Raw genomic sequence first — 25,344 nt, forward strand, 5'->3', positions numbered from 1 at the left:
TAGCAGATGTGTGACACCGATGACAACCGTGCCTTCATTACGATGAACTTCATATCGTTAAAGGCTCATTGGCATTCACTGGATTTCCACAAATATGCAATTTCCATAATGATTTCAATAAGTTGAAGGCATTTTTAAGTGGTCAAATTGTTGAATGTAGAGATTAGACTGTAATAAGAATTACATGTAATCATGGACAATGAAGATGATAATGAAGGAAGAAGATAGTCAGAACGTGGCAAAAGATACAGAGCCTTAAAGTTCAATTCGCAATTAAAATTTCTAGATAGTTTATGACAGAATCCACCATTATTGGAGGGGAAAATCTAATGTGAATACAAACGGGGGCATCTTGAATTGAGCATTTCTCCTAAAAGTTTATAACAAACCTTCAGTTGTACGAAAATGACATGGTAGTTAACTGATGGGTAATGAAGGTCAAAAGTTTTCGTTTACATCCTTTCAACAAGATTTAGAGAAGTCTTGTATATACCTATTACTATAATTCAAATACAAAAGCTTTTATAATAATCTTTTGATTGCTAAAAAGTGGCCCCAAATTTCTTGTACGGATAGGGGTGAAAGAGATAATATTATGAGCTCTGTTATTTGGAGAGCTTTCTTCATCCTCGCGAGGGTCTCTTCAATGACTGGCTGTGGAATAGTATGCTGATCCACCAAACAACGTGCAGACCTAACCACCGGTAATTGGCACAACATCCTCATTTCCTCAACCTTAACTGATAGATGGAAATAGTCAAATCATTAGTACTGAAAAAAGAAAAAACAAAACAGAAAAGCTGATATCGTTCCAGTGAGCTTCATGATCAATCTGGTTCAGAGTACTACCAGTATATTCTTTGAGTACCCAAAAGGATAAATGAAGACTGAAAGGCGATTTTAGGGTTTATATTGGAATTCAGGTATGTGTTAATCTCTCTTCCACTAGAAATGCCCTCAGGAGGTCCTATGGTACCAGACATACAATGTGGTGGTTTCATGAAGCAACACTAGAGTTAGCTAGATATTCTCAATAGTTAACTAAATATATCATGATCTTACGTCGTTTACTTGTGTCGTTTATTGGGCTTGTCCAGTTTGATAATGGAGTACATCCAAACTAATGCTGCTCCCTAACAAAGAAACGAGAAGGATGTGAATGTAGAAAAGACGTGTAAACCCCATACCTTTTATCATAAACTATTAGTTTTGATGTTTTTCTTCTTCTAACAACAAATGGATGATAGTTCTGACAACTTCGTTCTCAATCACAACCGAAACCTGAAACGGAGAAATATTATGCCTCAGTTCTTGGAACCCATTCTAAGGTTACTATCTAAGGCCTTGGATGAAAATATACAAGAGAAAATAAGGACCAGCAACTTCATCAACTATATCAACACTTCATATATGAATGCAAATTTAATGATTTAGTAACTAAAAGAGTTTATCAAGTCCAAATACATTAAAAAGGAGTTTAAAATTTCGAAACGGTTATGAAAATGCAATGCCTAGCTGGATGAAGATTGGAGGCATGCTGAGAAACCAGCAGCATGAAGGAAAAAAAGAATGACGAGTACCTCTGGCTTCCTTATGAGCTCCTTCAGAACAGAATGAAGTGTTGATCGAAGTTCCTTGAACAGCACAGCAATTTGGGCCGGTGCAGTAAGTTTTAACCAACCATCTATTGTCACAAGACCAGTCTGCCATATGAAAAACTCAATTATATTATTGTCTGATGAAGAAAACAGACATCATCATCTCCAAGCTGCAACAAAAACTAAAATAGTATCTAGTTTCCCTGTAACATTTTACTACAAGAGACTGATTATAAATCCTCGAAGAACATGAAATGCAAAGTTAGATTGATCCATTAAACAAAACAACTAACTATTAGTTGATCTATGATCTCTCACGATTCAGATACTACTGCAAAAACTGGGTTTCCACGTTTGTTTCTCTACCACATTAATCATGCTCATGCACCACCTGATCTTGTATACATAGTCAGAAATAGGTAATCAACACACAGAAGAACAAAAATATGTAATACCTGATGCTGAATATTCATGGAACCACCAAACAGAAGTATCGAGTACGGAGAAATGATGCTAGTATCTCGCAGAAATACTTTGTGGGTTTCAACCTGAGGATACAAAAATAATTCGTTACTTGGACCAAGAAATAAAAGTTTGGTTTCGATGAAATTTTCGGTCAGTCCGGAAATGGAAATGTTTCGTAAAAATATTTCAGTTAGTGTGGAAATTTTACAAATCCATGGAAATTATAGACATACTGTTAGTGTGAAGCATAGAAATGATGTATACAACGGATTAACAGAATCCCATTAGTTTGAGGGGTATTAAAAATTACACAGTTACATCCGGGGGTAAATTGAATAACTTCTTGACAATAATACCCAAAAGATAACATTGTTACTGATATTAGTTAATAGTTAACAAACACTGCTTGTTTGAGAAGGTAATCAGGTATCATCATCAATTACACAATTATATGAGGGGTGTTACTAAGATAAAATCAATTTAGGCAGTTAAGTCAGGGGTAACTCAATCATATAGATTTAAAAAACATATCATGAAACCAAGAGGTATCTATGAGAAATCAAGAAGAAAATGAAGGAAGGAGATCCGTTTTAGTTTCTGTGGATTTTTTTGCTGGATTACTTTATGTCAGTCGAGATTTCCTCTATGTCGGTGGAAATTTCGAAATTTCCAACAATTTCTGTCAAAATTTCTTTCATGTCGGAGGAAACTATGCACAAAATAGTTGTCGTGTGGTTTCTTCCGCCAAATCTAAACTTCCGAAATTTCATTCCTTGGATTATAGGGCTGATGATGCCCTTTCTATTCTATAGTGGGGCTCCGCTTCCTGCTGTTGGATCGGGTGCAGGCAGTTTCTCAAGGTAAAGGCTTGCGATCAGTTTCTCGGCCTTGAACTCTTTCATTTTCTCATTCCAGCCTTGGACTGACTCAGCCCTGCTTGATTTGAACTATCTAACACTTATTGAAAAACTTGTTGCTTCCACATATTGAAGTAATAAGTAATAACCATGAAAATTTTATAATAAGAGAAACACTAAAACAGTATGGTACCAAATTACCAATTAAACCTATTATATTCAAAGGGAAGGTTATTTAAAATGTAGAGTTATGTAGTTGGGATCACGTTCAGCTTGAGCCTCGAGTCCGAGGGTTGGCGAGTCGTCAGTGGAATGAGCTCGAGTCCAACTACTTAGACGTATTCATATGGCTCCGGATTGTTCAAACTGAGATTAACTTAAGGAAACAGTCATCCAACTCCATTATTCAAGCAAAAGAGATCAAGAAGATTGCTACATCTGCAAGCTAATTTAAATCAATCTACATGGCGAATGAAGGAATTATAGACTATATACTATGTTCGTAATCATTTACAGGGTAAACAAGTTATTAAGTGTATAGTCTTTCCCATGCCGCTAACTATATTTTGCTTTTCTTTTAAAAGAAGGTTCAATATACAAAGTAAAAGAGGTAAAAGTTATAGTTTTGCTCGTAAATGAACATAGAGCAATTTAACCTTGAAGCATTTAGCATAACCTTCAAGAAGCTGAAGTTTGATGAAACTAGGAGATGGTAAATACTTTGATAACCATTTAAGTTTTAAAAAGACAGAAGAACTGCATACCTTTTCAAGGTAGACTAGGAAAGGGTACCGGTAAATTTTTTGACTACTAATGATTGAAGAGGGATGGATGTGAACTTCTCTTCTTCCATCATACCAGAGTGGGCGACCTTTTGTTGCAGATGTCTGCTTAAGATTGCTTCCAAGAGCTGCTCCAACAATTCCATCCTCAGTAGCAGCAACATTCGGATATAAACCAGCACATAAGATTGACTGCAGAGAAATGATTGAAACTTATGTGTCAGACTGTTAACACAATAATACTTGATTGTGGATGACGGTTGGGAAAAACTCCAAAAAAAGAACCACTGGTGTATAGCACATAGGAACAATAATTCTAGTGGAGGATGCTTATATAAGAAGCACCACTCTGTCTCAGCATGTTAATTATGTAACACACCACAAAAGAGTAACCTAAGAGTGTGACTACAAAAGAATTTTGTAACAAAAGGATGGTCAAGCAGAAGACAGCTATTCCCTGGTTTGTGGTTCAGGAGCAAGACTACAATGGATGACGAGGATGATGTTCCCATACAATTATATGTTTTTTCAAGGAATGTAGATATAGCTCGTTCTGTAATTTTATTTGATATAACATTATTGTACATACAAAAATCAATAGAACTTCCTCAATAACATCTGAAGTGGTTTTACCTTGATAACTGAAGACTGAAACGCATACTTGTTGAATGATTGGGTTTTATCAGCAAACCAATTGTCAAGTTTGTCTTTCATTTTGCCCCCCTGCACGAAGGAAGTATTCCCAGTTAAGGAAAATCACTCTAAATATTAGTTTAAATATATCAACTTTCGCACCATAAATGACTACTGATACGAAGACATTCAAATTTGACATCTTTTTCGCAACAGTATTGATCTAACAATGTGTCTTGATTTTGGAGATTCAAATGTAAATTACAGCAAATCCTATCAGAAAGATAACCACTGTTACTTTTGTTGTACTTGAGAGTTGAGAGATACTACAAAAGTAGAATTAAGTAAAGATCAATTGACAAAGTAATCTAGATGTAGGCAACAGTTTACCTGGAAAGACTTTGGGAGACTGATGAACCCAATATCTGCTAACAAATTTCCAAATTGCATGCGCAAGTCCCTAACATGTTCATAACAAATTGGTAAAATACAAAAAATAAAAATAAAAACTTAATGGCTACAAAGCACTTAATTTTCCGATTAAGATTGTCTGACCAAGTTTCACACAAAGATAACAATTTAGCTTTATGTGATTTATATAATTTACACCTGGGATAACAACAATAAATTAGTAGAATACTCTCATTTCTACGAAAAAGTTATCGAACAATCATGCATCTCAGGCTACTTACGAAAACATCATCAGACAAGAGACAACAAGCCTGCTTCACTATCAAGCATATGTAAAGACGTGTACCAGATAATTACTCTGTGGTACTAGATACCACGATTGACCAGCTTACCATATGAATAGATGAAGAGCTATAGAAGCAAGGAACTAAATGTCGGTTTCGGTAGGCTTCAAAATGGAAATATCTCGGTCAATGAGGAAATATTCATAAATCCATAAAAATGATGGGAAAGTTTTGTGAACGATAGAAATATGAAGAAATCCTTTGTAACAAGATTATTGAACAATAAAGAGCATAAACAAGATGTTACCTTACTTTAACAACAATTGTTTGTTAAGGGTTGATGTTATAATATCTTTTTTACAAAGAATTTCATCATATGGAAGATGATATAAAGAAAATCAGAACTGAATCTCTCAGTATGCTCTTTCTCTCTTCTTTTCTTTCTTTCACTTCAAATCAATTTGCAGAGGAATTTGAAGCATTTTTATGCTTTAAGTTGAGATAAACAAGGTATGTCGAAATATTTAGAAGATTTCGTAGGAAATCCTGTATCTTTCTTATGTAGGCATCATTTTGTGTCCACTGCCCTCTAAAGCGAAATGTCCGAAATCTTTCGAAATTGAACACCTTGGATAGTAGGAACAAGAAAATAGAAAAAGTAGATGATATGTAGAAAATAATGTCGGAAAGAAAAGAAAAAAAACCAAAAAAGGATGGGAAAAACCTTGTCATGTACATAACTGAACTGCTCAAGAAATGTGAACTGCAAAAGTTTTGTGCAGCTTTTGCTCCTTTCTGCAACGATAAATTCAGACAGTACCCATTATTTTCAGCGCAATAACTTGGATTTCTGATTAATTATAAGAAAAAATAACACTATTATTTAAGATAGTAGCATCCTGTTAATTAGCCAGTAAACCAATTTATTGTCTGAAGGACCTGAAATAGTTATCCGACTCCAGTAATTTAGCATGTGCAAAACGAAAACCTGGCAAATGCATACAAGGGTCTACTAACCTCACGAAGAATATGTGCCCATTTATTGTATGCAACCACCATCAGCAGGTGGTCAGATTGCCTATCACCCTCAGTTGCATCACTTAGACCATCTAGCTTATCAGTAAACAAGGATAATTTTGCCCTTTCCACATTAGTTTTCTGAAATTTCACAACAAATAACGTCATGTATTGATCTCCCCATTTGAGAAAACAATAAAAAGAAGAAAGAAAATATTAGTGTCGCTTGTAGAGCAGACCTCATCTTTTGGGTAAAGAAATGGTGACTTGTAGCTCAAAAATGATGAAATTGAAAGAATGGGGGAGAGACAACCAAATATTCCACCATATATCATCATCTGCAACCAAAAGAGACAAAATCTGAGACTATGTTCTCCCACAAATGATGGAAGTTATAATTTGCGAGAACCTCCATCATTCACCAAAACATAAAACATATGCACTCATTGTGAGGAAACCATTCTTAACTGATGAACAAATCAAAGCAGGAGATATGAATGAAGTACTGTATATATTTTTCCCCATGAGTGTTTGAAGCTGGAAGAGATAACTTGAAAAAAGTAAATTGATATTATTATGTCTATTAGCAGACACTTTGTGTTATGGACTTAAGCCTATAATGCTACAACTATCAACGTGCCCCTTTTTCACTTGTAAGTTACTGGATATAGTGTTCTTGTGGAGGATATACTGATATTTAGCAACTAAAAGTGATTATCGTACCTTTCCAATCAAAACATCAACAGGTAGTTTTGCCAAATGATACCCAAGTGGTGTCAACTCTTCATCCCCCTCAATAGCGCCAACCTATAACATTGTCCCCAGAGGATATTGCATGAAAACATATATAAATAAGCTAGAATTTGAAGTTATTCTAAGAATATGAACCATTGAAACACACGTCTATATTGCAGATATGGTTAAGTATGCTACATTCCACATAAATAGCATCGACAAACTAGGGCTTTTCGCTTTCATCTAAACAGTATAGCCAGCTACAACAAGATTAAAGACGTTGATTAGGCAAATGCAATTCCTTACCTCATACAATATAGAAAGTGCTGAGGACATAGCCTCTTCTTTTGGAGGTTCTATAGCCTGTAAAAGCAAAAGCCTTGTTATAAGTTTGAAAAAAATTCATCCAACACTTCATGTTGAAGAGAAAGAAAACTAAAACGTATCATGTATTAGTCATTTACCTTCAATAGAAATTGTTTAATGTATCCAAGAGAAAGCGATTTAATTTGCAGACACAACTCTACCAGTGGCATCCGCAACATCTCAGGTACCTTTTAGGATGGACACAGAAATTCAATTTGATGTGTGAAAATGAATGTAATAATCTCCAGTCACAACATACATACGGCTTCCTATAAAAGAAAAATATGTCCACCTGAAATGAGCGCATTAATTTTTCAAATCTATGGCGTGTATACAAGCAAAAGCAGATTCCAGGTTTTACTCTCCCAGCTCTTCCACGCCGCTGCCTTGCATTTGCCCTAGATATCCAATCTTCAATCATGCTTGACAATTTCTGACCAAAGAAAATCATGGGAAGTTAGGCCCCTCATTTATAACAGGATAGAGAATTGTAGAGATTACTTCTAGAAGATGCTTCAATTAGACACCGTATTGTGAAAAAAAATTTTGAGATTGTGATCTCATGGGTCATGCCATGCACACTAATTGACGTGTTACGACGAAGAACAAAAAACCAAGAAAAGTAATAGAGAAAGTAAAGAATCACACACAACACAAAGAGATTTACGCGGTTCAGTTTATTAAACATACTCCACGACGAACCATGGCGCGATGATTTTCACTATGAATAGAACAAGTTACAAGAGGGTTATTTCTCGTTATAACTTATAAGATATCTCTAGGGTGTCAGTTTATATAGCCCACTTATGACCCTAATCCCACCGCCTCTCTTTCTAAATCCGAGATATACATGGGTACAGCTAATATTGATAACCACCTTAATACAAGCTCTGCTTCGCAGACAACCGAAGGTCAGCCCTGCTTCAGAGATCATTCATGCTTCTGAGGTCAGCCCTGTTAAAGGTTCCAAAGTTTTTGTTTTTTGCAGGTAAGCAAAACGGGGTAGATACTGACCCATATTCAAGACACTTTCAACATGACGGTCATCCTTACAAGTGGTCAACAGTAAGGTAAAGAGGACGGGATCAACTGGAAAACGAAAGTCTTTCTTTTGTCATTTAGGGTTTCGAACAACCTGAAAGAAAAGTACACATACATATGCAACTATGCTATGACATTATTGACATGGCAAAAATAAACATTGGCACAAAAGGATAGAATAAAGTGCGATGTAAATTAAGGAACAAACATCAGATCACGTGCAGTTTTTTCTTGCAGAAAAAAAAAGGTGTGATACTATACAGAAAGGTTTGAAAGGAACCACCTCAAAGGCCAGAATAAGACTTTCATGGTAAAAAGGGTTTCAGGAGTACATAACCAAGAAATGTGAAGTTCTCATATAGAAAATCCGATTACTCCTGTGGATCTGATTCTTATGCTTCATAATTATAATGTAAGTATGTAACACACATAATCTTTTGCACAGTAAGAAAAATACATCCATCCTCCAACTGTAGGAATGTTAATTTCTAGCATACAACTCTTTTAGGACTACCAAGCTTGCCACATTGTATATAAAAAAAATATTCTATGATAATTAAGATAGAGAAAGACAACCTTTTGTGGGTTATATCGGTTTTCTTTATGCTTTCCACAGTCAATCACATATACGACATCGTCTATAGTTATACTTGTTTCTGCAATATCAGTCGCAACGATAACCTGAAACATAATAAGAACATTCCAGTTCAATGTAACGGAACACAATTATTAGAACAAGAACTCTGATTTCAAAAAAATAAAAAGAACATCCATGTTTACTGTAATACATTTTATCTTCGTAGCCTAACGAATAAGCAAGCACGCAAGTTGAGATAACTGTAACATACTAACATGTTCTCATTGTGTGACATGATATCTCTGCTTAAAGTTAATATTTACTTACATGACTACTGGCTACAAAGGTGTATTATGGCTACGCAGTCCATACATTGGGTTCATTCTTCCAGATACCATGCACAGTTTCCATTGAGTGTATCTTGCACTTGTGAAGTACTGAATTTTAACATTACAAGCCATCAGAAAGACACAAAATCATGTACCCTTCACATCGGTGAGGCAGAATGGAGTTTGTGGAGTGTTGCGGAAGCTTGTTTGCTTTTGTGGTCCTTTTATCTCATAACCTTATTTAATTGTGAACTTATAACGGTGGCTCGTATCTGGCATCTGGTTGGTCATATTTCCCACTCATTTAAACGATTATAGGGGTACTTACTGATGGCTGATCAGCCGTACATTTTAATTGGAAATTTTGGAAGCATAGATATGTGAAAAAAGGGGCATGATTATATTACTCAGTTACTCTATTACGAGGAATTACTGATGGAGACACATCTAGTAAGAGCCGACCCACTTGTTAAGGGTCCAGTAACTACAATATTACTAGCCCAGGAATCCAAGAGTTTAAACTTTTAAGTTATTTTAAGTAGGATGTATTATTAGAGGTTCTAGATACTTAAAGTAGTATAGAATATCGACTTTCCAATATTAACAAACGAGAGTTTAATTAAGAAAGTAAGAATTTGCTGGCAACTACTAATTGCTAATCTTTAAGGCTGGGTATATCCTTTAAAAGGAGACCTCTTGTTCTCTTTTATAATCAATTAAAATACAATAATCACTTTGGTTGAAACTTTATCTTTCATTATTGTTTCATATCGTGTTCATTGTTCTCTTAGTTTAGTTAGCTTGCGCATTGTCTACATTAATCTCAGAAGACATAATTTAACAATCTCAAACCAAAACAACTATGAAAACACGAAACACCATTATACCAATAAAACTGGAACTTAAGAAGACACCTTGAAAATAGTTTCACGCTATTAGACAACTATTTCAAAGCTTCAAATGTTTCAGGATGTCACTCTGTGAGGTAGAAATAGTCTAGTAACTATGCAATGGTATTAGTGACATGTTTCAGAATGAAACTATAATGTTTACCTTTTCAACTTCAAAAAAAGCACAGGATCAAAACAATATATTAAACTTCGACAAGAAAAATTAGCTACTTGAACAAAACTAATAAACTTACGCAACTGGAGAAGATTAATGACAGACAGAAAACTAGGAACTCCAGCAAAATGATTAATCACAAAGTAACTAATTACCTTGCGTATATTTTCAGGTGGTGGTAAAAACACTTTTCTTTGATCACCAGATGCCAAAGATGAATGCAAGGGAAGGAGCCAATCAGATGACACTCCACCAAACCGGTAAGAAGCAGTTAGTTTATCAAGCAACATGTAAATTTCTGCGACTCCCTATAACAAAAAATAACAAATAGTTAACTGTTCTTCAGGAACTGGAATGGAGAATATAATTTTTTCCAAATTAGCTAAAAATATAAATGCAAATTGTATCAAAGGGCTTACAGGTAAAAAAATTAGTATTGCACCAGCAGGATATGTTTCATCAACATGAGAAACCAAGTCCTCAAGGAGATCATAGTCAATGACATCTTCATTCAAAGTTTTCTGCAAAAACATGTCACACACAAAAACCTTAGATATATCAAGCCGATTTGGTGCTATCAACCAAGTACAACTTTGTTTGTACTTCTCAGCACATTCATTGTAATTGATAAATAAGTATAATTAGGTATTTACAAGATTTTGCCGGGTCCTCTCACAGTACGATTGGTAATAACTTGGATCATAATTTGGGTTAATCTGATGTTCAGTGAGTAAAGAATCATCGCCCCAAGCAGATAAGACGAGGTTTTTCTTGCCCCTGTGATTGTCTACTGATCGCCCTTGAACCTGCATAAAAGAAATATTAAGAAAATAACACATACTACTGCGAAAATAACCATTCGATGTCGACACTTCAGCATCAAGAAGCAGTCATAAACAAGCAGAAGAAACTAAACCCTTTGGTTCCTTATAATGAATCAACTTACAGGAAAGCATGTTAATGCAATTACATTACAACTAATTGACCAACTATAAGATGTGCTAAAAGCAAATCATATCAGCACCGAAACTTTTGAAGATAGTGATACGGGAGATGGAAGTACAAAGCATCAAGTAACATGACAGGGTATGGAATCGTTTTCTTGAAATTAGAAGTAGCCTATGACTAATTAAAACTCAATATGGAATTTATATTCTTAATAAGAAATATTAATGTCAATCATCATCAATAATGAACTGAAGAACGAAGATTTTCAGTAAGCACAGTTGATTATGATCCACCATATTTGTGGGAAGTAAGTATATGAGCTTGAGCATACCATGAATCATAAAAGAAGATTTTAAGACATTCCCAGAATTAAGAGGAAAGCAAAGTAAATATTGCTCAACTTAGGCATCCCAAGAAACAACTTTTGAAAGCAAACCACGTACCTTCTCTTTTGCGGGATTCGTGGAATTCAAAGACGCTAGAGAATCTGAAGAAAGGCAATACTTGAGATTTTCATAAACATCCTCAAGGAAGAGCGTTGATACAGGATGTGTTCGCCCTTCTGCTTTAATTACTGGGCAGTTCCCAAAGTATCCAGAGAACAGACTTGAATCAACAGTGGCAGACCTAAGCATTGAAACACAAATTTTCACAATTTATGAATCATAAGAATTTAGGCGAAGATGCAGAAAAAATATTACATAAGCTGAGATGCATAACATACATAAGAACTACTTTTAATTTGGGTGTAGCATTAGCAGCTTGCTTTTCAATCAGGTTCTTCAAAACAATGAGCAGAAAATCACCCTGTTACAGAAAAGAAACTGATTACTTTCACTTTGAATGTGCAGACAGATATTCTGGTAATCTCCTTGACATTTTATGATTTCTTTTGTCACATTTAAGCTCCAGGATTTGACATTAGAAGTCCAAACTCGTTCGTAAAATAAGATATCAATTGATGATGCTAAGAAGTATGTGGCTCTCAAAATACCCACTTCTGATACGCCGCAAACAGAATAAGATGTTGAGTTCGGCCATTGGAACTCAAGATCACTTTCGCCTTATGCCCATAAGTGAAAAATATTTTGTCTCTATTCTTTGGCTAGTAGCAGCAATCATATGAACTTGGTAGGCCAAAGCAGAATCTTTCATTACATTACTTCTTTGAAATATAGACAGCCCCTAGGACTAGGAGTCACATAAACCTCTGCTCCTAAGACCATGTCTCAATTAACAAACGAACTACTTTCACCTCTCTTCCAGTCATATAAGTAAAGCATATCGCTACTAATGAGTAATGTGAGGTGTGAAAGACTAACAGGTGTATGCAGAAAGCTAGAAATTATTAAGATACGAATACAATTGACGACTCACCAAAAGAGACCGTTCATGTACTTCATCAACTATTATATGTGTGATATCAGCCAAGCTTTTATCCCCCTACAAAATAAGAACTCTCATGAATGAAACAATGAAAGATACACAGGGACTGCAAGTTCTAGTGTTCGACAATGTATGTTTACAGCTGAGTAATTAATAATGTATACAAATATAATAAGTAAATAAATAGGCATAAGTCATTCTGTAATACATACAGATTAAAGGAAATTTATAGCCTTACAGAAAGTTCTAAATTTTGGTTTTCATATAGATTTCAGTCTTGCTGAAAATAAAATTATTTTGCGTGAAATCACTACAAACTTCCAGGCAGGGTGGAAATATTATGCAGTTAATGAGAATGTTCTTTGGATGATCATCTTGCGAAAGAATCATACTCTGGATCATTTAACTGAGATACGCAAAACGTTATTTTTTTTTTTTTTTGCATAATACTTAAACCAATATCTTTTTTTCATTTAGAGGTTTTATATTTTGATTTAAGTACATCATCCAATCTTGCTGGAAAGAGAATTATCGTGTCAAAACTATTTCTAGCGTGGAAATAATTGCAAACTTACAGAAACGGGAGGAACATTATGCAGTCAATGAAATTTATGAAAAATATTCTCCGGATGATCATCTTCTCAAAGAGGCATTGAAGACATCAAAGGGACGATCTACTCTTGGATTAGGAAGCTAGAGAAATATAAAAATGTATCTTTCCTAGATGTAGTGAATCATTGGAACGCATGGATATCGTGAGAGATTCCATAGCCACACCATTCACCTAGTAAATATACAGGAAATTGGGCTGGAGACCCAATTTTTTGTTTTTTTTTGTCAAAAAGACAAGTTATCTTTTTTTCCTTCTAGGCACCATGAAAAGTTTGGAAATAGGCTTGAAGGACAATTCTAAAAATCCCTTAATTTTGTATACCTGAATTGACCTTTGTATAAAGGAAAATTTTAGAAACACCCTCAGATTTTCCAAAAACCCTCACATTTTATATAATCTTACTTCTTAGTTACTTATTTTGTTAGGGTTTGATTTTGCGAAGCTTTGCAAACTAGTTTGCAAACTGATTTGCAAACTGGTTTGCACTACTTTGCAAATTGGTTTGCAATCTGGTTTGCCTTGCAGAGCTTTGCAAACTGATTTGCAAACTGGTTTGCAATCTGGTTTGCAATCTGGTTTGCCTTGCAAAGCTTTGCAAACTGATTTGCAAACTGGTTTGCACTAGTTTGCAATCTGGTTTGCCTTGCAAACTAGTTTGCACTGCTTTGCAAATTGGTTTGCAAACTGGTTTGCAAACTAGTTTGCAATAAGGTCAGTTTTGTCTTTTCCCTATATTAGATAATTTACAAAAATGCCACAGGGAGCTGAAGCCCATAAAAAATTGTCCAATCCTTTTTAACCAAAGGCCAAAGTTTTTAGGGAGTTTTGGCCAAATTTCCCGTAAATATATAGTTTTGTCTTCTAATATATTCATTCAAAGTTTCAAAAAAAAAAATCTTCTCAAAGAGGCATACGCTGGATCATTTGATTACAACATGCAATCGTAAGCTTAAATAGAAATTATAAATTGTGTTTTTGTATAAGGTGGAATTCAGGGATATTTTTATTTAGAGGCTAACGGTTGGTTTATCCGTTTTGGCTGTGTCGTTTAAAATAGAAAAAGATATCCTTACTTTCAGCCCAAGAAAGGAGACATCCTTATTTTCAGTGCACAAATTCGTTACATGACTAAAATCACCTCCAATTAGTTGTCAATGTAATCTTTCTATGGTGATTAGGATATATAGATTTCTGACATTTAACACCACTAATTTTTTCCTTGAAATATAAAGGAACAGATGGGTGCTCTCTTGCTCCGTGGTTGATTGCCTCCTTGTCATTGTCGCATCCTCATCATCATTATTACTGTATTATTATTAGCATTAGTATTTACTTACTTCATAACCATTTTATATTACTGTTACTGCTACAACTATTATATTTTGTTCAAAAAAACTGCCATTATTATTTATTATCCAGTCACTCTTTTTCTTTTTCTTAGCCGGTTGTAATTGAACTTATGATGAACCGTTGAACTGCATCAACAAGAAGAACTGAAGAAGAAATTTGGTAGCAGTAGCAGTAAACCCTTATGGGAGCACCCCTATAGCCTCGGTTTACATCATTATCCCACTTCAAATATTAGATGGTTCTTCCTCTTCTTCTACATATACAGGATGTTGTATTAATGTGCATCTGCAACGAGTCACATCGACATGTACTGGTATGGCAGAAATCCAGATTTGTTTTTATCCATGTTACACGAAAATACAACTGATGTGGATCTCTAAGTACATTAACAGGATATCATGCAAAATAAATATCACATTGTAACCAAGCACTTCAACCAAAGAAACAGGAAAGCAGAAATTCAACTCACTGAACAGTTTCCATATGAACATTATAAGAACAACTTACTGCAAGTTTTCTGAGGAGGATTCCTGTTGTACAAAAGAGAACTTTTGTTTTCTCGTTCCTGGATACCATTGAGAATATAAAGAAAAAGAGGAAGCATTAGAGAGAAGTATGCAAGCACACATCGATTTACATTAAAAAGTCAACTATACTATCCGGAAGATTGAAGCCATTCCCCATTATATAGAACAAAGTAACCTGGAGAAATTAGTGTTATTAAGAAAACAATAAATATTTGTTGCCGCATCAGATAAGAAAAATAGAAAATCTACATGCTAGGAGTCCAGACAAGGGAATAAAAATATTTATCATCGTATTTCTTGGAAAGACTCAAACAACAAAGTTTCTTAAAAGGTGTGAAGGTGTTGGACAGAGAATAGCTGACCATTTCTTTCACTTCTAAGTTCTAATCATATAACACAGTAACATACCAAGAAGTACCTGAAGCAGATGGTAATATTCAATAGTCAAAGTTGAGCATCCAACTCATTAAACGATACTTGAAGAGACCTAGGCTCCACGGAAGTAAAAAATCTAATGAATTTGAAAATTAAAACAACTAGAGAAACGCATCTGTGCAAGATAAATACTTGTATATTAATTAGTTTTAGATCATAAACCGATAACGACTATGAGTTGATTTACTGTAACTTTGGTAATAACTCAATCTCAAAACATTGGATTTATGCACCAAGGCAGGGCTAATTGTCTATGGTGGATCATAATTACTGAAACTATCTTGAGCCTGAGACTCAACAACTAAAACAGAACAATGGTGCTGGCTATTGTAAAAGCAGCACTAACTTAATAAAGTCAGCACGAAAAGGAGGAAAACATAATCACCTTGCACTATCAAGGCGAACTTGATAACCAACCAAGGAACCATCTGAACCTGGTGATGGTTCACATCTCTCGTCAGCTACTCTTTCTGCAACAGAGATTGCCTAGACAAAATGCAAAAAGTAATTCAACCATAATCAACCTTAAAAGTTACTTACAAAGATAACCATCATCAGTACTTCAATAAAAATTAAAAAGAAACGATAAATGAATTCCAAAACAATTTATCATCTATAAGTAATTATTTCCTTGCTCTTAGATGGTATCTTTGCGGTAGTTCACTATTTGTTAAGCATATAAGGTTAAAACAAAACGAAGGGAAGTACGAATTTATATCTGCCTGTGCAGATAAATATTTTCCAACAAGAATACAATCAACAAAGATGCATCAATTGAAATCACAGGTTAGTTAACACAGAACTAGGTAACGACTAGCAACATCAAGCGCAAGTGCTTTTCTGCACCTTAGGAGTTAGGGCACTATATTGGTGGTACCAATTTAAATAGTTTAAAAGGGTCAACTTTCATGAGAGTGTTGACTAATAATAAGCTATTATAGTACAGAAAAAACAAGAACAATCAAATCATGCGTTCCACTTAAAATTTGCATCAATACTCTTCATAATCACGTTCACGGAAGCCATGTACCACGCTCCTTGAGGCTGAGTTCCCTACTTTTGGGCATTCATGTACATACCATCATGAAATTACATGTGCAAACACCGAAGAGTGGAAAGCTGCGAACTACTGCAGCCAGCATTCCATCACTAGCATGTCAATCGATATAAATTATGGGGAGAAAACTTCTCCAGTAATTAAACCACATGGATTTTACTTCAGCTAGAGTAGTATGCAGCTGGGTTTCAGCAGAACCCGAGCTAAAATCCAATTCCTGGTCACCGTTCTAATCCCTAACTGATCACCCGCGTCCCACATCTGCATCTAACTTTTTTATGAATCCATAACATTAAATAAAACTTCTCCAAACTTAACAATTCAGTCAACAATGCATTCTCATATATGCAGATAATTTGGTAACAAGCAGACAAGCACCACATTTGGAGAGTATACACAACTAACTTATGCAAAAATAGGGAAGAACCATACAGCTATTCTCCTTGGTTGTGTGCAAATAATGTTACAATATCCACCAAGTCCAGCTTCAATCATGTCATCCAATATAAATTGTGGCACCTACATAATTTAATATTATTATCACAAAGTATCGCATTACCTAGAACTAGATAATTCATTTACAATGAAACAAAAATTAGAAAGCAGAAACATGCTATCAACATGTACCAGGAGATGTATTTTTTAATTTGATAGTTGTTATGTACCTGAGTTGTCTTTCCGCAACCGGTTTCCCCACAAACAACGAGAACATCATTATCCTTCAGCAATTGCAGAATACTAGCCTTCAACTCCGCTATAGGAAGAGAAGCTCTAGCTTCTAACATGTCCTAGAATGTTGTAATAAGACAGAAAGGTATAAAGAAAATGTACACCGTAAATGATGATATACGTAAGGATAACATACTAAAAAGTTAATTAGTGAAAAAACACTCCAGAAAACTTGACGGCGGAAACAATACAAATAGCCTTCTATATAATTTGACCCTCTTACACACTAACACTGTCCTTATTCAAGACCAGCATTGGTGGACTTATGCGGTACTTTATTAACCTTAATTTAATGTCCCGTTCTTGAGATTTTGAGTGATGGTCGTATGATAAGTTAATATTGCAGATATATGTATGTATGTAGCATTTTTGTTAATTATGTATTAGCGAACATATTGCCTGCCAGTTTTGGCTAGTCCTATCGACTAGTTTGGCCTAGTTCTAGTAACCAGTTGGCCGACTAGCCTCCATCTAATTCATGTAGATGCATTCCAGGAACCCTCGGGTCTGAAACTTAGCACCTCCTCCTTGCCACATAAGTTGTGCCCAGTAAACCACCATTGTAATAGGTAACCACAGTTTAGGGTTTCTTAGTGAATATCAACGTCAATGAGGAGGAAGTCCACATTTTTAGCACACATAGATCATGAAAAAAATGTACAGAGAGGTTAAGTTTAAGTTTAAGTTGGTATGTCACATCGTCATTTCCTCCCACTTAAAAATGAAATCATAACAAGTTCTATAACTTTTGCCCAATTAATCTTCCTACTCCAATGAAAAAGCAATGCAAGAATATCCTCCACTGCCAGGACACTGTGAGGGTTTGAGTCCTTACAGATTTTGTAGTTCCTACCCTTCCAGAGTGCCCACATGGTGCTATCGGAATAAGTGCCGATAACTCCCTTTTTTTCCTTTCTAACTTTGAGATGTTCCCTTTCTAACATTAGAGTTTTAGATCTTCAGCTTACTTAACCAAGAAACTACTAGATGCAGATTGAGGTCAAGGTACCGTTGGTGTCCTGTTTGATCAATATAAATTAAGTTTTGTCCAAATGGAGAATGTTGAGTATTCTGCCCCTACTCAATGTCTTCCTCATTTCGAGTGAAGAATACAAAACCAACGAGAGCCATTTTCAAACTATGTTGCTGAAAACGCTACGATAAAATGCCATGAAGATATAACGCTGTGAAGGCTTTCAAATGACTACGAATAACTAAAACTACAACTTGAAACCAATAAATGAAGGCAGCAAAGAAGAATGTTGTATAATGGCATCACTGAACAAACACTACAGGGATGCCTCTATACGGGGGTCAGCTGAGCCCACTATATGACTAATGACCTTCAGTAACAATTAGAAACCCTACAACCTATCCTTCGGAAGTAGACCAAACTTAGGAATAAAACCGTTCATAATATTAGGAAAAGCCATAGTGTTGCTACACATAAAAACAGTATGCTACTACATCAGTTTCCCACGCCACACATGCCGAAGGTTCACTCTGATCCTTAACTTGGTAGAAAAGTAGCACATTCCTGAATCAGTCCTGACCAAACTCTGCACATATTCCTTGGGGATTAACTTCCTGAGATTAAGATAAGGAATAATGAAGGACATCGATCTTATCAAGGTAACATAATAGAGTCCAGAGAATCTCCATTCAAACCTGAAATTATCGGACTTATCTTTCCGTGTATGTATTCTACGTAGACAAACAACTTGATAGGCTCTTTCAAAATTTAACATATTTTTTTATTGCTCTTTCAATTTGTAAGCACATTCATGCGGTTTATGAATCAGGTATTGAAACCCATTCCCCGGAAAATTTGTGGTTGTTTATTTTGACGATATCTTGATTTTCGTAGTTTAATTCTCGACTTCTAGTTCTTATTTAGATTCCACATCGCCTGCATTATTTGTATTATAACTTCGCCTTTATATGGGTCAGGGTCAGCGTCAACCACACTATGGCCTTCCATAGCAGTTGTGAACCCTACATGTTATCATCGGGAAGTCAGCCATACTTAGGGTCCTTTCTTTGAATAAAATCATTAAGATTAGGAAGGCACTAATAATAATAATGATAACAATAATAATAACGATAATAATAATAATACTATTAATATTATTATTTATAAGAATGTTAATACTAATATTTAATATTAATAATAATAAGTACACAACCATAAGGGAGGCCAATGCTACATCACATGTTCAAGGAAATTGCAAAACAAGTAATGTCCAAACCTTGTATCTCTGTGTCTTTAATTTATTCCCTTGTTCCTGTCTTAAACGAGCACTCTCGACTTCCTTGTAATTATTTGTTCCTATAAGTTCAATGATTTAGCAGTACTCGTGAGAGCACAGAATAGCAGAAACTAAACAAATGTGCAGGTTAATTTATAAGGAAACTGGTTATATGTTTGCTTCAAATGTTTAAATGACTACAAGGGAAAAACCGATCTGGGTTGTTGGATGGTATATGATCAGTAATCTTAATATATAAATACAAAAGAGTACGACACAGAGAAAACATCTCTTTCAGGAAACGAAATGAAATGCTGAATTGGATAAGAATGAATTCCCATCACGAAATGGAAAGACCAACCATATACACATGAAGTTAGAAAACTGGTGTCTTATAGGGTAAAAAATAGTGATTGAAATATATGGGTTTGGCACAAGATAAAAAGTTCAACATAATACTCTTGGGTTTTGTTGTGTCCAAAGCAGAAACCCGATCTTGAACATGTGACTTTTCAAGCTTCTGATCAGAAATGTCCATGGCATCTGAGGAATTAGTTGGTCCAGAATTGTCAGCACTCAATAATGAATCCAAAAAACTTGCTTTTCGAGTTTCAACACTATCTTCTACATTGATTGGTGATTCTCCTGTAAGTTTGGAAAGTTAAGACCAGTTAAAATCCAAAATTGTAAACAGTTACTAAAAGAACATTACAATAAATATTTAGATGTCAAACCAAAGATCCCTCTGAGAACGTCGAAGCAAGAACATAGAAAAAAGGCTACCTTCCTCCAGTCTTGCAACAAATGAAGAGTATGGCTCCGTAATTAGTTGGTCAACAGGAAGTTCAGGAAATAAGCTATACAGTGCAAAGGCTGCAACTCTATTCTGTGCGTCCTGTACAAGAATTTTTGAGAACTAAATTTACAACTTAAAGCGTCACAGTAACAGCAAATTACTCATAGAACATTAAGACCAGAAAGATATGCAAGATAGGTGTTATGTACCTTTATTAAGTCATGCCGCAAGAAAAGCAAGGAGAAAACGGAGGTATGGTTTCTCATACATAACAGACCAAAAAAAATCTTTGGTCATGAGGTAAAGTATCAGGAAGAAATACTAGGGTTATTTTAAACTACGAGCAACAAAACTCCGACAGTCAAGCTAAGAAGTGCAGAGTAAATGAAATTTCACTCGGCTCTGAAAAGGAAATATAATTCAACTGGTAGAGTATACATCATACATGTAGAGCTTCTATACAAAACATAATGTCTTTTATTAATGCTTTCTAGTCGTTAAAACCACTTTCTTATTTTAGTATAATAATATTCTTCTGTCGCTAAATGAGTAGAATTCATGTTCTTCGCAGTATGTACTATGTAATAAAAGATAGAAAATGTTAATTGTTCAAAAAAAAAGGAATGTGGTATGGGAGGTAGGACCTAACACTATGGTATAAGTTAGCAATAAAGTACTTAACAGATCTATGTATATATAAAAATATATATATATATATATATATATATATATATATATATATATATATATATGAATAATACTAGTCACAGGAGAATATAAATGTTCAACGTCTATAATATCAACGGCTGGAAAGAGATCAATCAAATACCTCGGCTGATTCAAAGAATTCATCCTCGCCAGGAAGTTGAAGGGTAATCAGTCCCCCAGCTTTCCTGCTCTTGCCCCGACCACTTGACGTACGTAATACACTGACGGAATAACTGAATCCATCAACTTTCCTTGGCAATTTGTTGAATTTCGGTGCTTCCCACCCTAACCTTTGACATAACTGATGAAGGACGGCCTTGGGAATCTTCCTAGGGTCCCCCTGTTCTTTTAGAGAGCATGACAGTGCAGACAGAGGCAACAAAATTTTAGAGCAGAACCCACAAAGTCAAATTACAAATTGATACAGGATAACAATAGCGAGAGAATAGCAACATGCAAATGTTCTGAAAGTTAAACACTAAATCTACTGATACCCACATCAGGAAGAAAAGAAAGAAACATATGTGGAACATGATTTCGGCGGCCATAGTGTGGTGCATATGGAAAGAGAGGAACAGCAAAATCTTAAAAGATAGCAATTAGATTCCACCATCAAGGAGGATGAGGTTAAAGGCATATGTCAATTTCATTCTTTGATTTTGCTTTTAATTGGGAGATCAGTATTATGTAATATAATTTATCTCCCCTTGTAACCCTCTACGGCCCTATTTTTTCAATATTAATTAAAATGATTCAAAAAAAAATCTACTGATACCCTAAGTAGCAATGATTCGTTATTATTTTTCCTTTTTAAAACATGTACAAGAAAATAAATCATTCTACCCTGTATCAGCAGGGCTAATGTTATTTTTAACAGCATAGTAGGAACAAATTGATATAGACTCAAGACTCCATTTCGAAATTCGAGTATCTTCACCTTTTTCCAGATTCCATCGATCTTGGAAGAAATATGCCCACCATAAAACTTTTCCACCTTTTCTTTCTTTTGCAGTTTCACCGCTTCTTGAGTTAAAATTGCATTAACGGAGGGCTCTTCAGATTCGGAGAATAAACCACCAAGCTCTACCTCTGGCTCCTCTTCTTCCGCTGACGTACTTTCATGAACTGGAGTAGGATTGTGAACACCATCAAATTCCTTAGAGCTGCTATAATCCAAATAAGTTGTATCATCCGGAGGAATGTCCTGATCAGCTAAAAAATCTGGGACGCTTCCCGTATCACATAATTTCGCAGTCTCCGCGACGCCGCAAGAGTTAGAATCTGGATCTTGCGAAACAGAATGGGAAGCCGAGTCATTCCCCATTCCAGATGCCAAGATGTCATCTGACAAACCTGCCCCAAAAATACACATGATATGACAAATAGCACAAGACGATCAACTGTAAGATCATAACACAGTGAACGGAAATAAACACCTAACGCAGACATCTCCTGTTTAAGTTTGCGAATTATTTTTCCCGCCCGTTCCTGATTTTTCTTGTCCCCTTTCTCTTTGGCTTCGGAAGCTTCTAACCTTGCAATACGATATTCCTCAGCTATTGAAGCAGCACGTATGCTGGGATCAGAGACCTATTGAAACGAGCAAAGACCAGAAAAAGTTATTTAGCATCACTTGAACAAGGAGCTTGACTGCACATGTCAAATTCGCATATGTATTACGCAACTTTAAAGTCATTGACAAAATAAATAAAATGTTGAATTATTATGAGTCTTCATTCATTTGTATTATGTGCCTCTGTATGGTGCTTCATAACTGTTAATGTTTTGTGATACGGTTGGTGATATTGTTCCCCGTTGGAGTTGCTTCAACCCTCTCTACTTTGTAACATTCAACTAGGCGATCCAAATGTTGGTATTTGTGGTTTGCTTTCAAACCTTACATAAATTCACTCACTAAGAATCCATCAGAAAGTAACTCAACACTAAGAAAGACAGATACCTCCTTTGTGGAATCTTTGTCCAGGAAATCATCTGTCCTAGTCTCCCAATCATCCTGCAAGTGATGCAAGGTTTATAAGAACTTGAACCAAATCATGCAGAATAAGTTATGGCTGTTAATATATGTTTGCATCTGAAAAAAGGGGAAATATATATATACACACACACACAACACAAACTTATATTTATTACATGCCACAATTCACAGACATGATATTTGTAATGAGCACTGTGAGTTGCGTAATGCCATTATTTTTGCCCAGATGCCCGAATGAACAAAGTTAATCAGGCACACCTGTAACCCTCTTTTCCTCCATTAAGTTCAGCTTTGTTTTCTTTCTTACAAGAAGTAAACAAAACATACGAAGACACGTACTTCAATAAACTCCCCCAAAGTTTGCATGGTAACTACCATGTAAGGAACCAAAATAAGGATACTATGGGGTACGTATTCCTACAAATTCCTATCTTCCTACCAATAACACGATATCATCCCATGTCAGTTAATGTGATAATTGTAAGCTCTACACAACTTGCTATTGAAATACCTCTTCCTGTTGTTCCATGTACTGACGAATCCAATCAGCTTGGGACGGTTGCCGCAAATCAGTAAGGCTTTCATCACCATGCCCTTTGTTTCTAATAGACACTACTACGCGTACATTGTCCTCACTTTCTCTAACTGGAGTAGATGAAGGAACCCAACCTTCTTGAGCAGTAGATATGATACTAACTGATCCTCCAGACCCTGTTTAAATGAGTAAAATTTGATGCCAGAAAAAGTAAGGTAAAATATCAACACATTCGACAGATTTAAAAATTATGGCTTGCGGGTTTTAATTATCAACCAACTTAAACTAAAAGAATGGAACACTTGAGATAAAGGGCAGTTCTTCACATGAAACAACTCATATGGCAGTCATGATACCTTCATTACTGATAGAAGTTCCGGTTGAAAACTTCAAGGGTAACTCATTTCCTGGAAGGTTTAAACACAGCCAATCAAGAGCATCCTCAAATGTTGCTCCATCCTGTTAAATGTATGACAAACATATAAATGAATTCAAGAAAAACAAAAACTAGGTGTATAGCGGAGCCAGAATATGCAAGATGGCAGCAAATGGGTCGGGACAATCGGATGCATATAAATAGACCAGAATACTCTTCGGGCAATCCGACGGCAACAGAAATCAAAATCAGTGTCCTTGACAGTTGACACCAAACACATTTTGTAATTACACAATAAACAAAAAGTTATCATTTTTAGGAATTCTATTGTTGATGACTTGATTCCATTCTACTAAATAATGAACACATTCATAGGTATAACACAGAATCTACTAAGTCATGTGAGTTTGAAATCGGTCAAAATAAGTGCCACAAACAATGCTTAAAATAAGAAATGAAATTGGGGTTTTAAAGATTTGGGTATAATTTTTTACATTGAGAGAAGAGAGAGCAAGCTCAATCTGGTCAGCAGTGAATCCTTCACAAGAGAGATTCTCGTAAATTGCTCTGAGTTTCTTAGCCTTTTGAGCTTTGGAAATGGTTTCACCGGCGAGAATAACAGAAACAGATGGAGGTGGAGTTGGTCTGCCGGAGTTGAGCAAGAGACGTCGTAATCTTTGCTCGTTTTCAGATGATATTTGAAGTTTAGGACCAGAAGTAGAAGAAGTAGAAGAGTTCTTCTTCTGGTTCTGCTTCGATTTCGACTGTTGCTGCTGCTGTTGTTTTTTCTTCGGAGCCATTTCTTTCGTTAATTTTCCACAATCAAGACAGTTTGCTTTTATACGATCGACGTTTCAGAACAATGAGCTAATTCCCATTTAGCACCCAGTATGTGACAGGTTCATTTGTTTGCCCTCGTAATTTAATGATTATATCATTTGATACCCAAATTAACACTTTTATTTTCTTTTTAGGTTTTATGCTTTGGCTTTATTTCTATTTCCTACCGACCAATACAAGATTAAGATGGGAGAGAGGGGGTGGGTGGTTTCCCCCTCTATCTAGTGTGTCCATCGTGATACGATGATGTGAATCCAGTTAAGGTCTTACATAATCTCAATGGGGAGAGTCGTCCTTTTGCCTCGGGCAACGTTTTCGTAGTCCTCTACATATAGGAGATTTAAGATGACTGATTATGATGAATAATGATACATAAATATATAAATATGTGTTTATAGCATCTTGATGAGAATTTGTATGTATAAATTGTTTAATAATAAGTAATAGTTTTGTAAAGTACATACTAGAATCTGAATTTGGCAAATTAAATAAGTTCTCCAACTATCTTCAGTCATTCCAGGATAAAGTTCTAAGGATGACGATATCACAGACCCAAGTCTAAATTCGAGTTTGTTTGACACAAAGAAACAACTAGCTCAGGCATAATATGAGCATCATATTTGTTTATTTTCGGAACAG

The 25,344-nt window shown here is 35.4% G+C and overlaps 1 protein-coding gene across 4 annotated transcripts; it reads right to left on the reverse strand.

Moving 5' to 3' along the window:
* Positions 1-290: 290 nt before the first annotated feature.
* Positions 291-24,945, reverse strand: LOC147552441 (RNA helicase family protein). Of its 4 annotated transcripts, none has more exons than XR_015236975.1 (35): positions 24,360-24,857; positions 23,846-23,948; positions 23,466-23,665; positions 22,919-22,972; positions 22,395-22,548; positions 21,896-22,311; positions 21,080-21,298; positions 20,238-20,349; positions 19,914-20,099; positions 19,455-19,534; positions 17,142-17,264; positions 16,909-16,995; positions 15,805-15,905; positions 14,965-15,022; positions 12,486-12,551; positions 11,833-11,915; positions 11,552-11,735; positions 10,814-10,966; positions 10,580-10,681; positions 10,316-10,468; positions 8,766-8,870; positions 7,441-7,581; positions 7,247-7,336; positions 7,089-7,145; positions 6,771-6,854; positions 6,287-6,385; positions 6,048-6,188; positions 5,755-5,825; positions 4,726-4,795; positions 4,336-4,425; positions 3,001-3,894; positions 2,054-2,835; positions 1,581-1,703; positions 1,188-1,281; positions 291-735 (listed from the first exon to the last, which is right to left on the reverse strand). XR_015236975.1 is itself a non-coding variant. In XM_086666249.1 (35 exons), exons 1-34 carry the CDS (start codon positions 24,663-24,665, stop codon positions 1,204-1,206), a joined length of 4,392 nt encoding a protein of 1,463 aa, XP_086522375.1. In that variant the 5' UTR covers positions 24,666-24,945; the 3' UTR covers positions 291-740; positions 1,188-1,203. The 4 variants fall into 4 exon arrangements, 2 of the variants coding, with proteins under 2 accessions (XP_086522375.1, XP_086522376.1); XR_015236974.1 differs by having other exon boundaries at positions 291-740; XM_086666249.1 differs by having other exon boundaries at positions 291-740; positions 2,054-2,146; positions 3,685-3,894; positions 24,360-24,945.
* Between the last annotated feature and the right edge of the window lie 399 nt (positions 24,946-25,344).

The sequence above is a fragment of the Eschscholzia californica genome, unplaced genomic scaffold (assembly GCF_041429995.1).
Source record: "Eschscholzia californica isolate CP2 unplaced genomic scaffold, dmEscCali1.0.p SCAF_3, whole genome shotgun sequence".
NCBI classification, from domain to species: domain Eukaryota; kingdom Viridiplantae; phylum Streptophyta; class Magnoliopsida; order Ranunculales; family Papaveraceae; genus Eschscholzia; species Eschscholzia californica.

Coding starts and splice junctions, on each gene's coding strand:
- LOC147552441 (XM_086666249.1), bottom strand. CDS start 24,665: ATGGCTCCGAAGAAAAAACAACAGCAGCAGCAACAGTCGAAATCGAAG. Junction 17,265..19,454: donor TAAAGACACAGAGATACAAG/GTTTGGACATTA, acceptor ACAACATTCTAG/GACATGTTAGAAGCTAGAGC. Junction 15,906..16,908: donor CACAACCAAGGAGAATAGCT/GTATGGTTCTTC, acceptor CATTTTGTCTAG/GCAATCTCTGTTGCAGAAAG.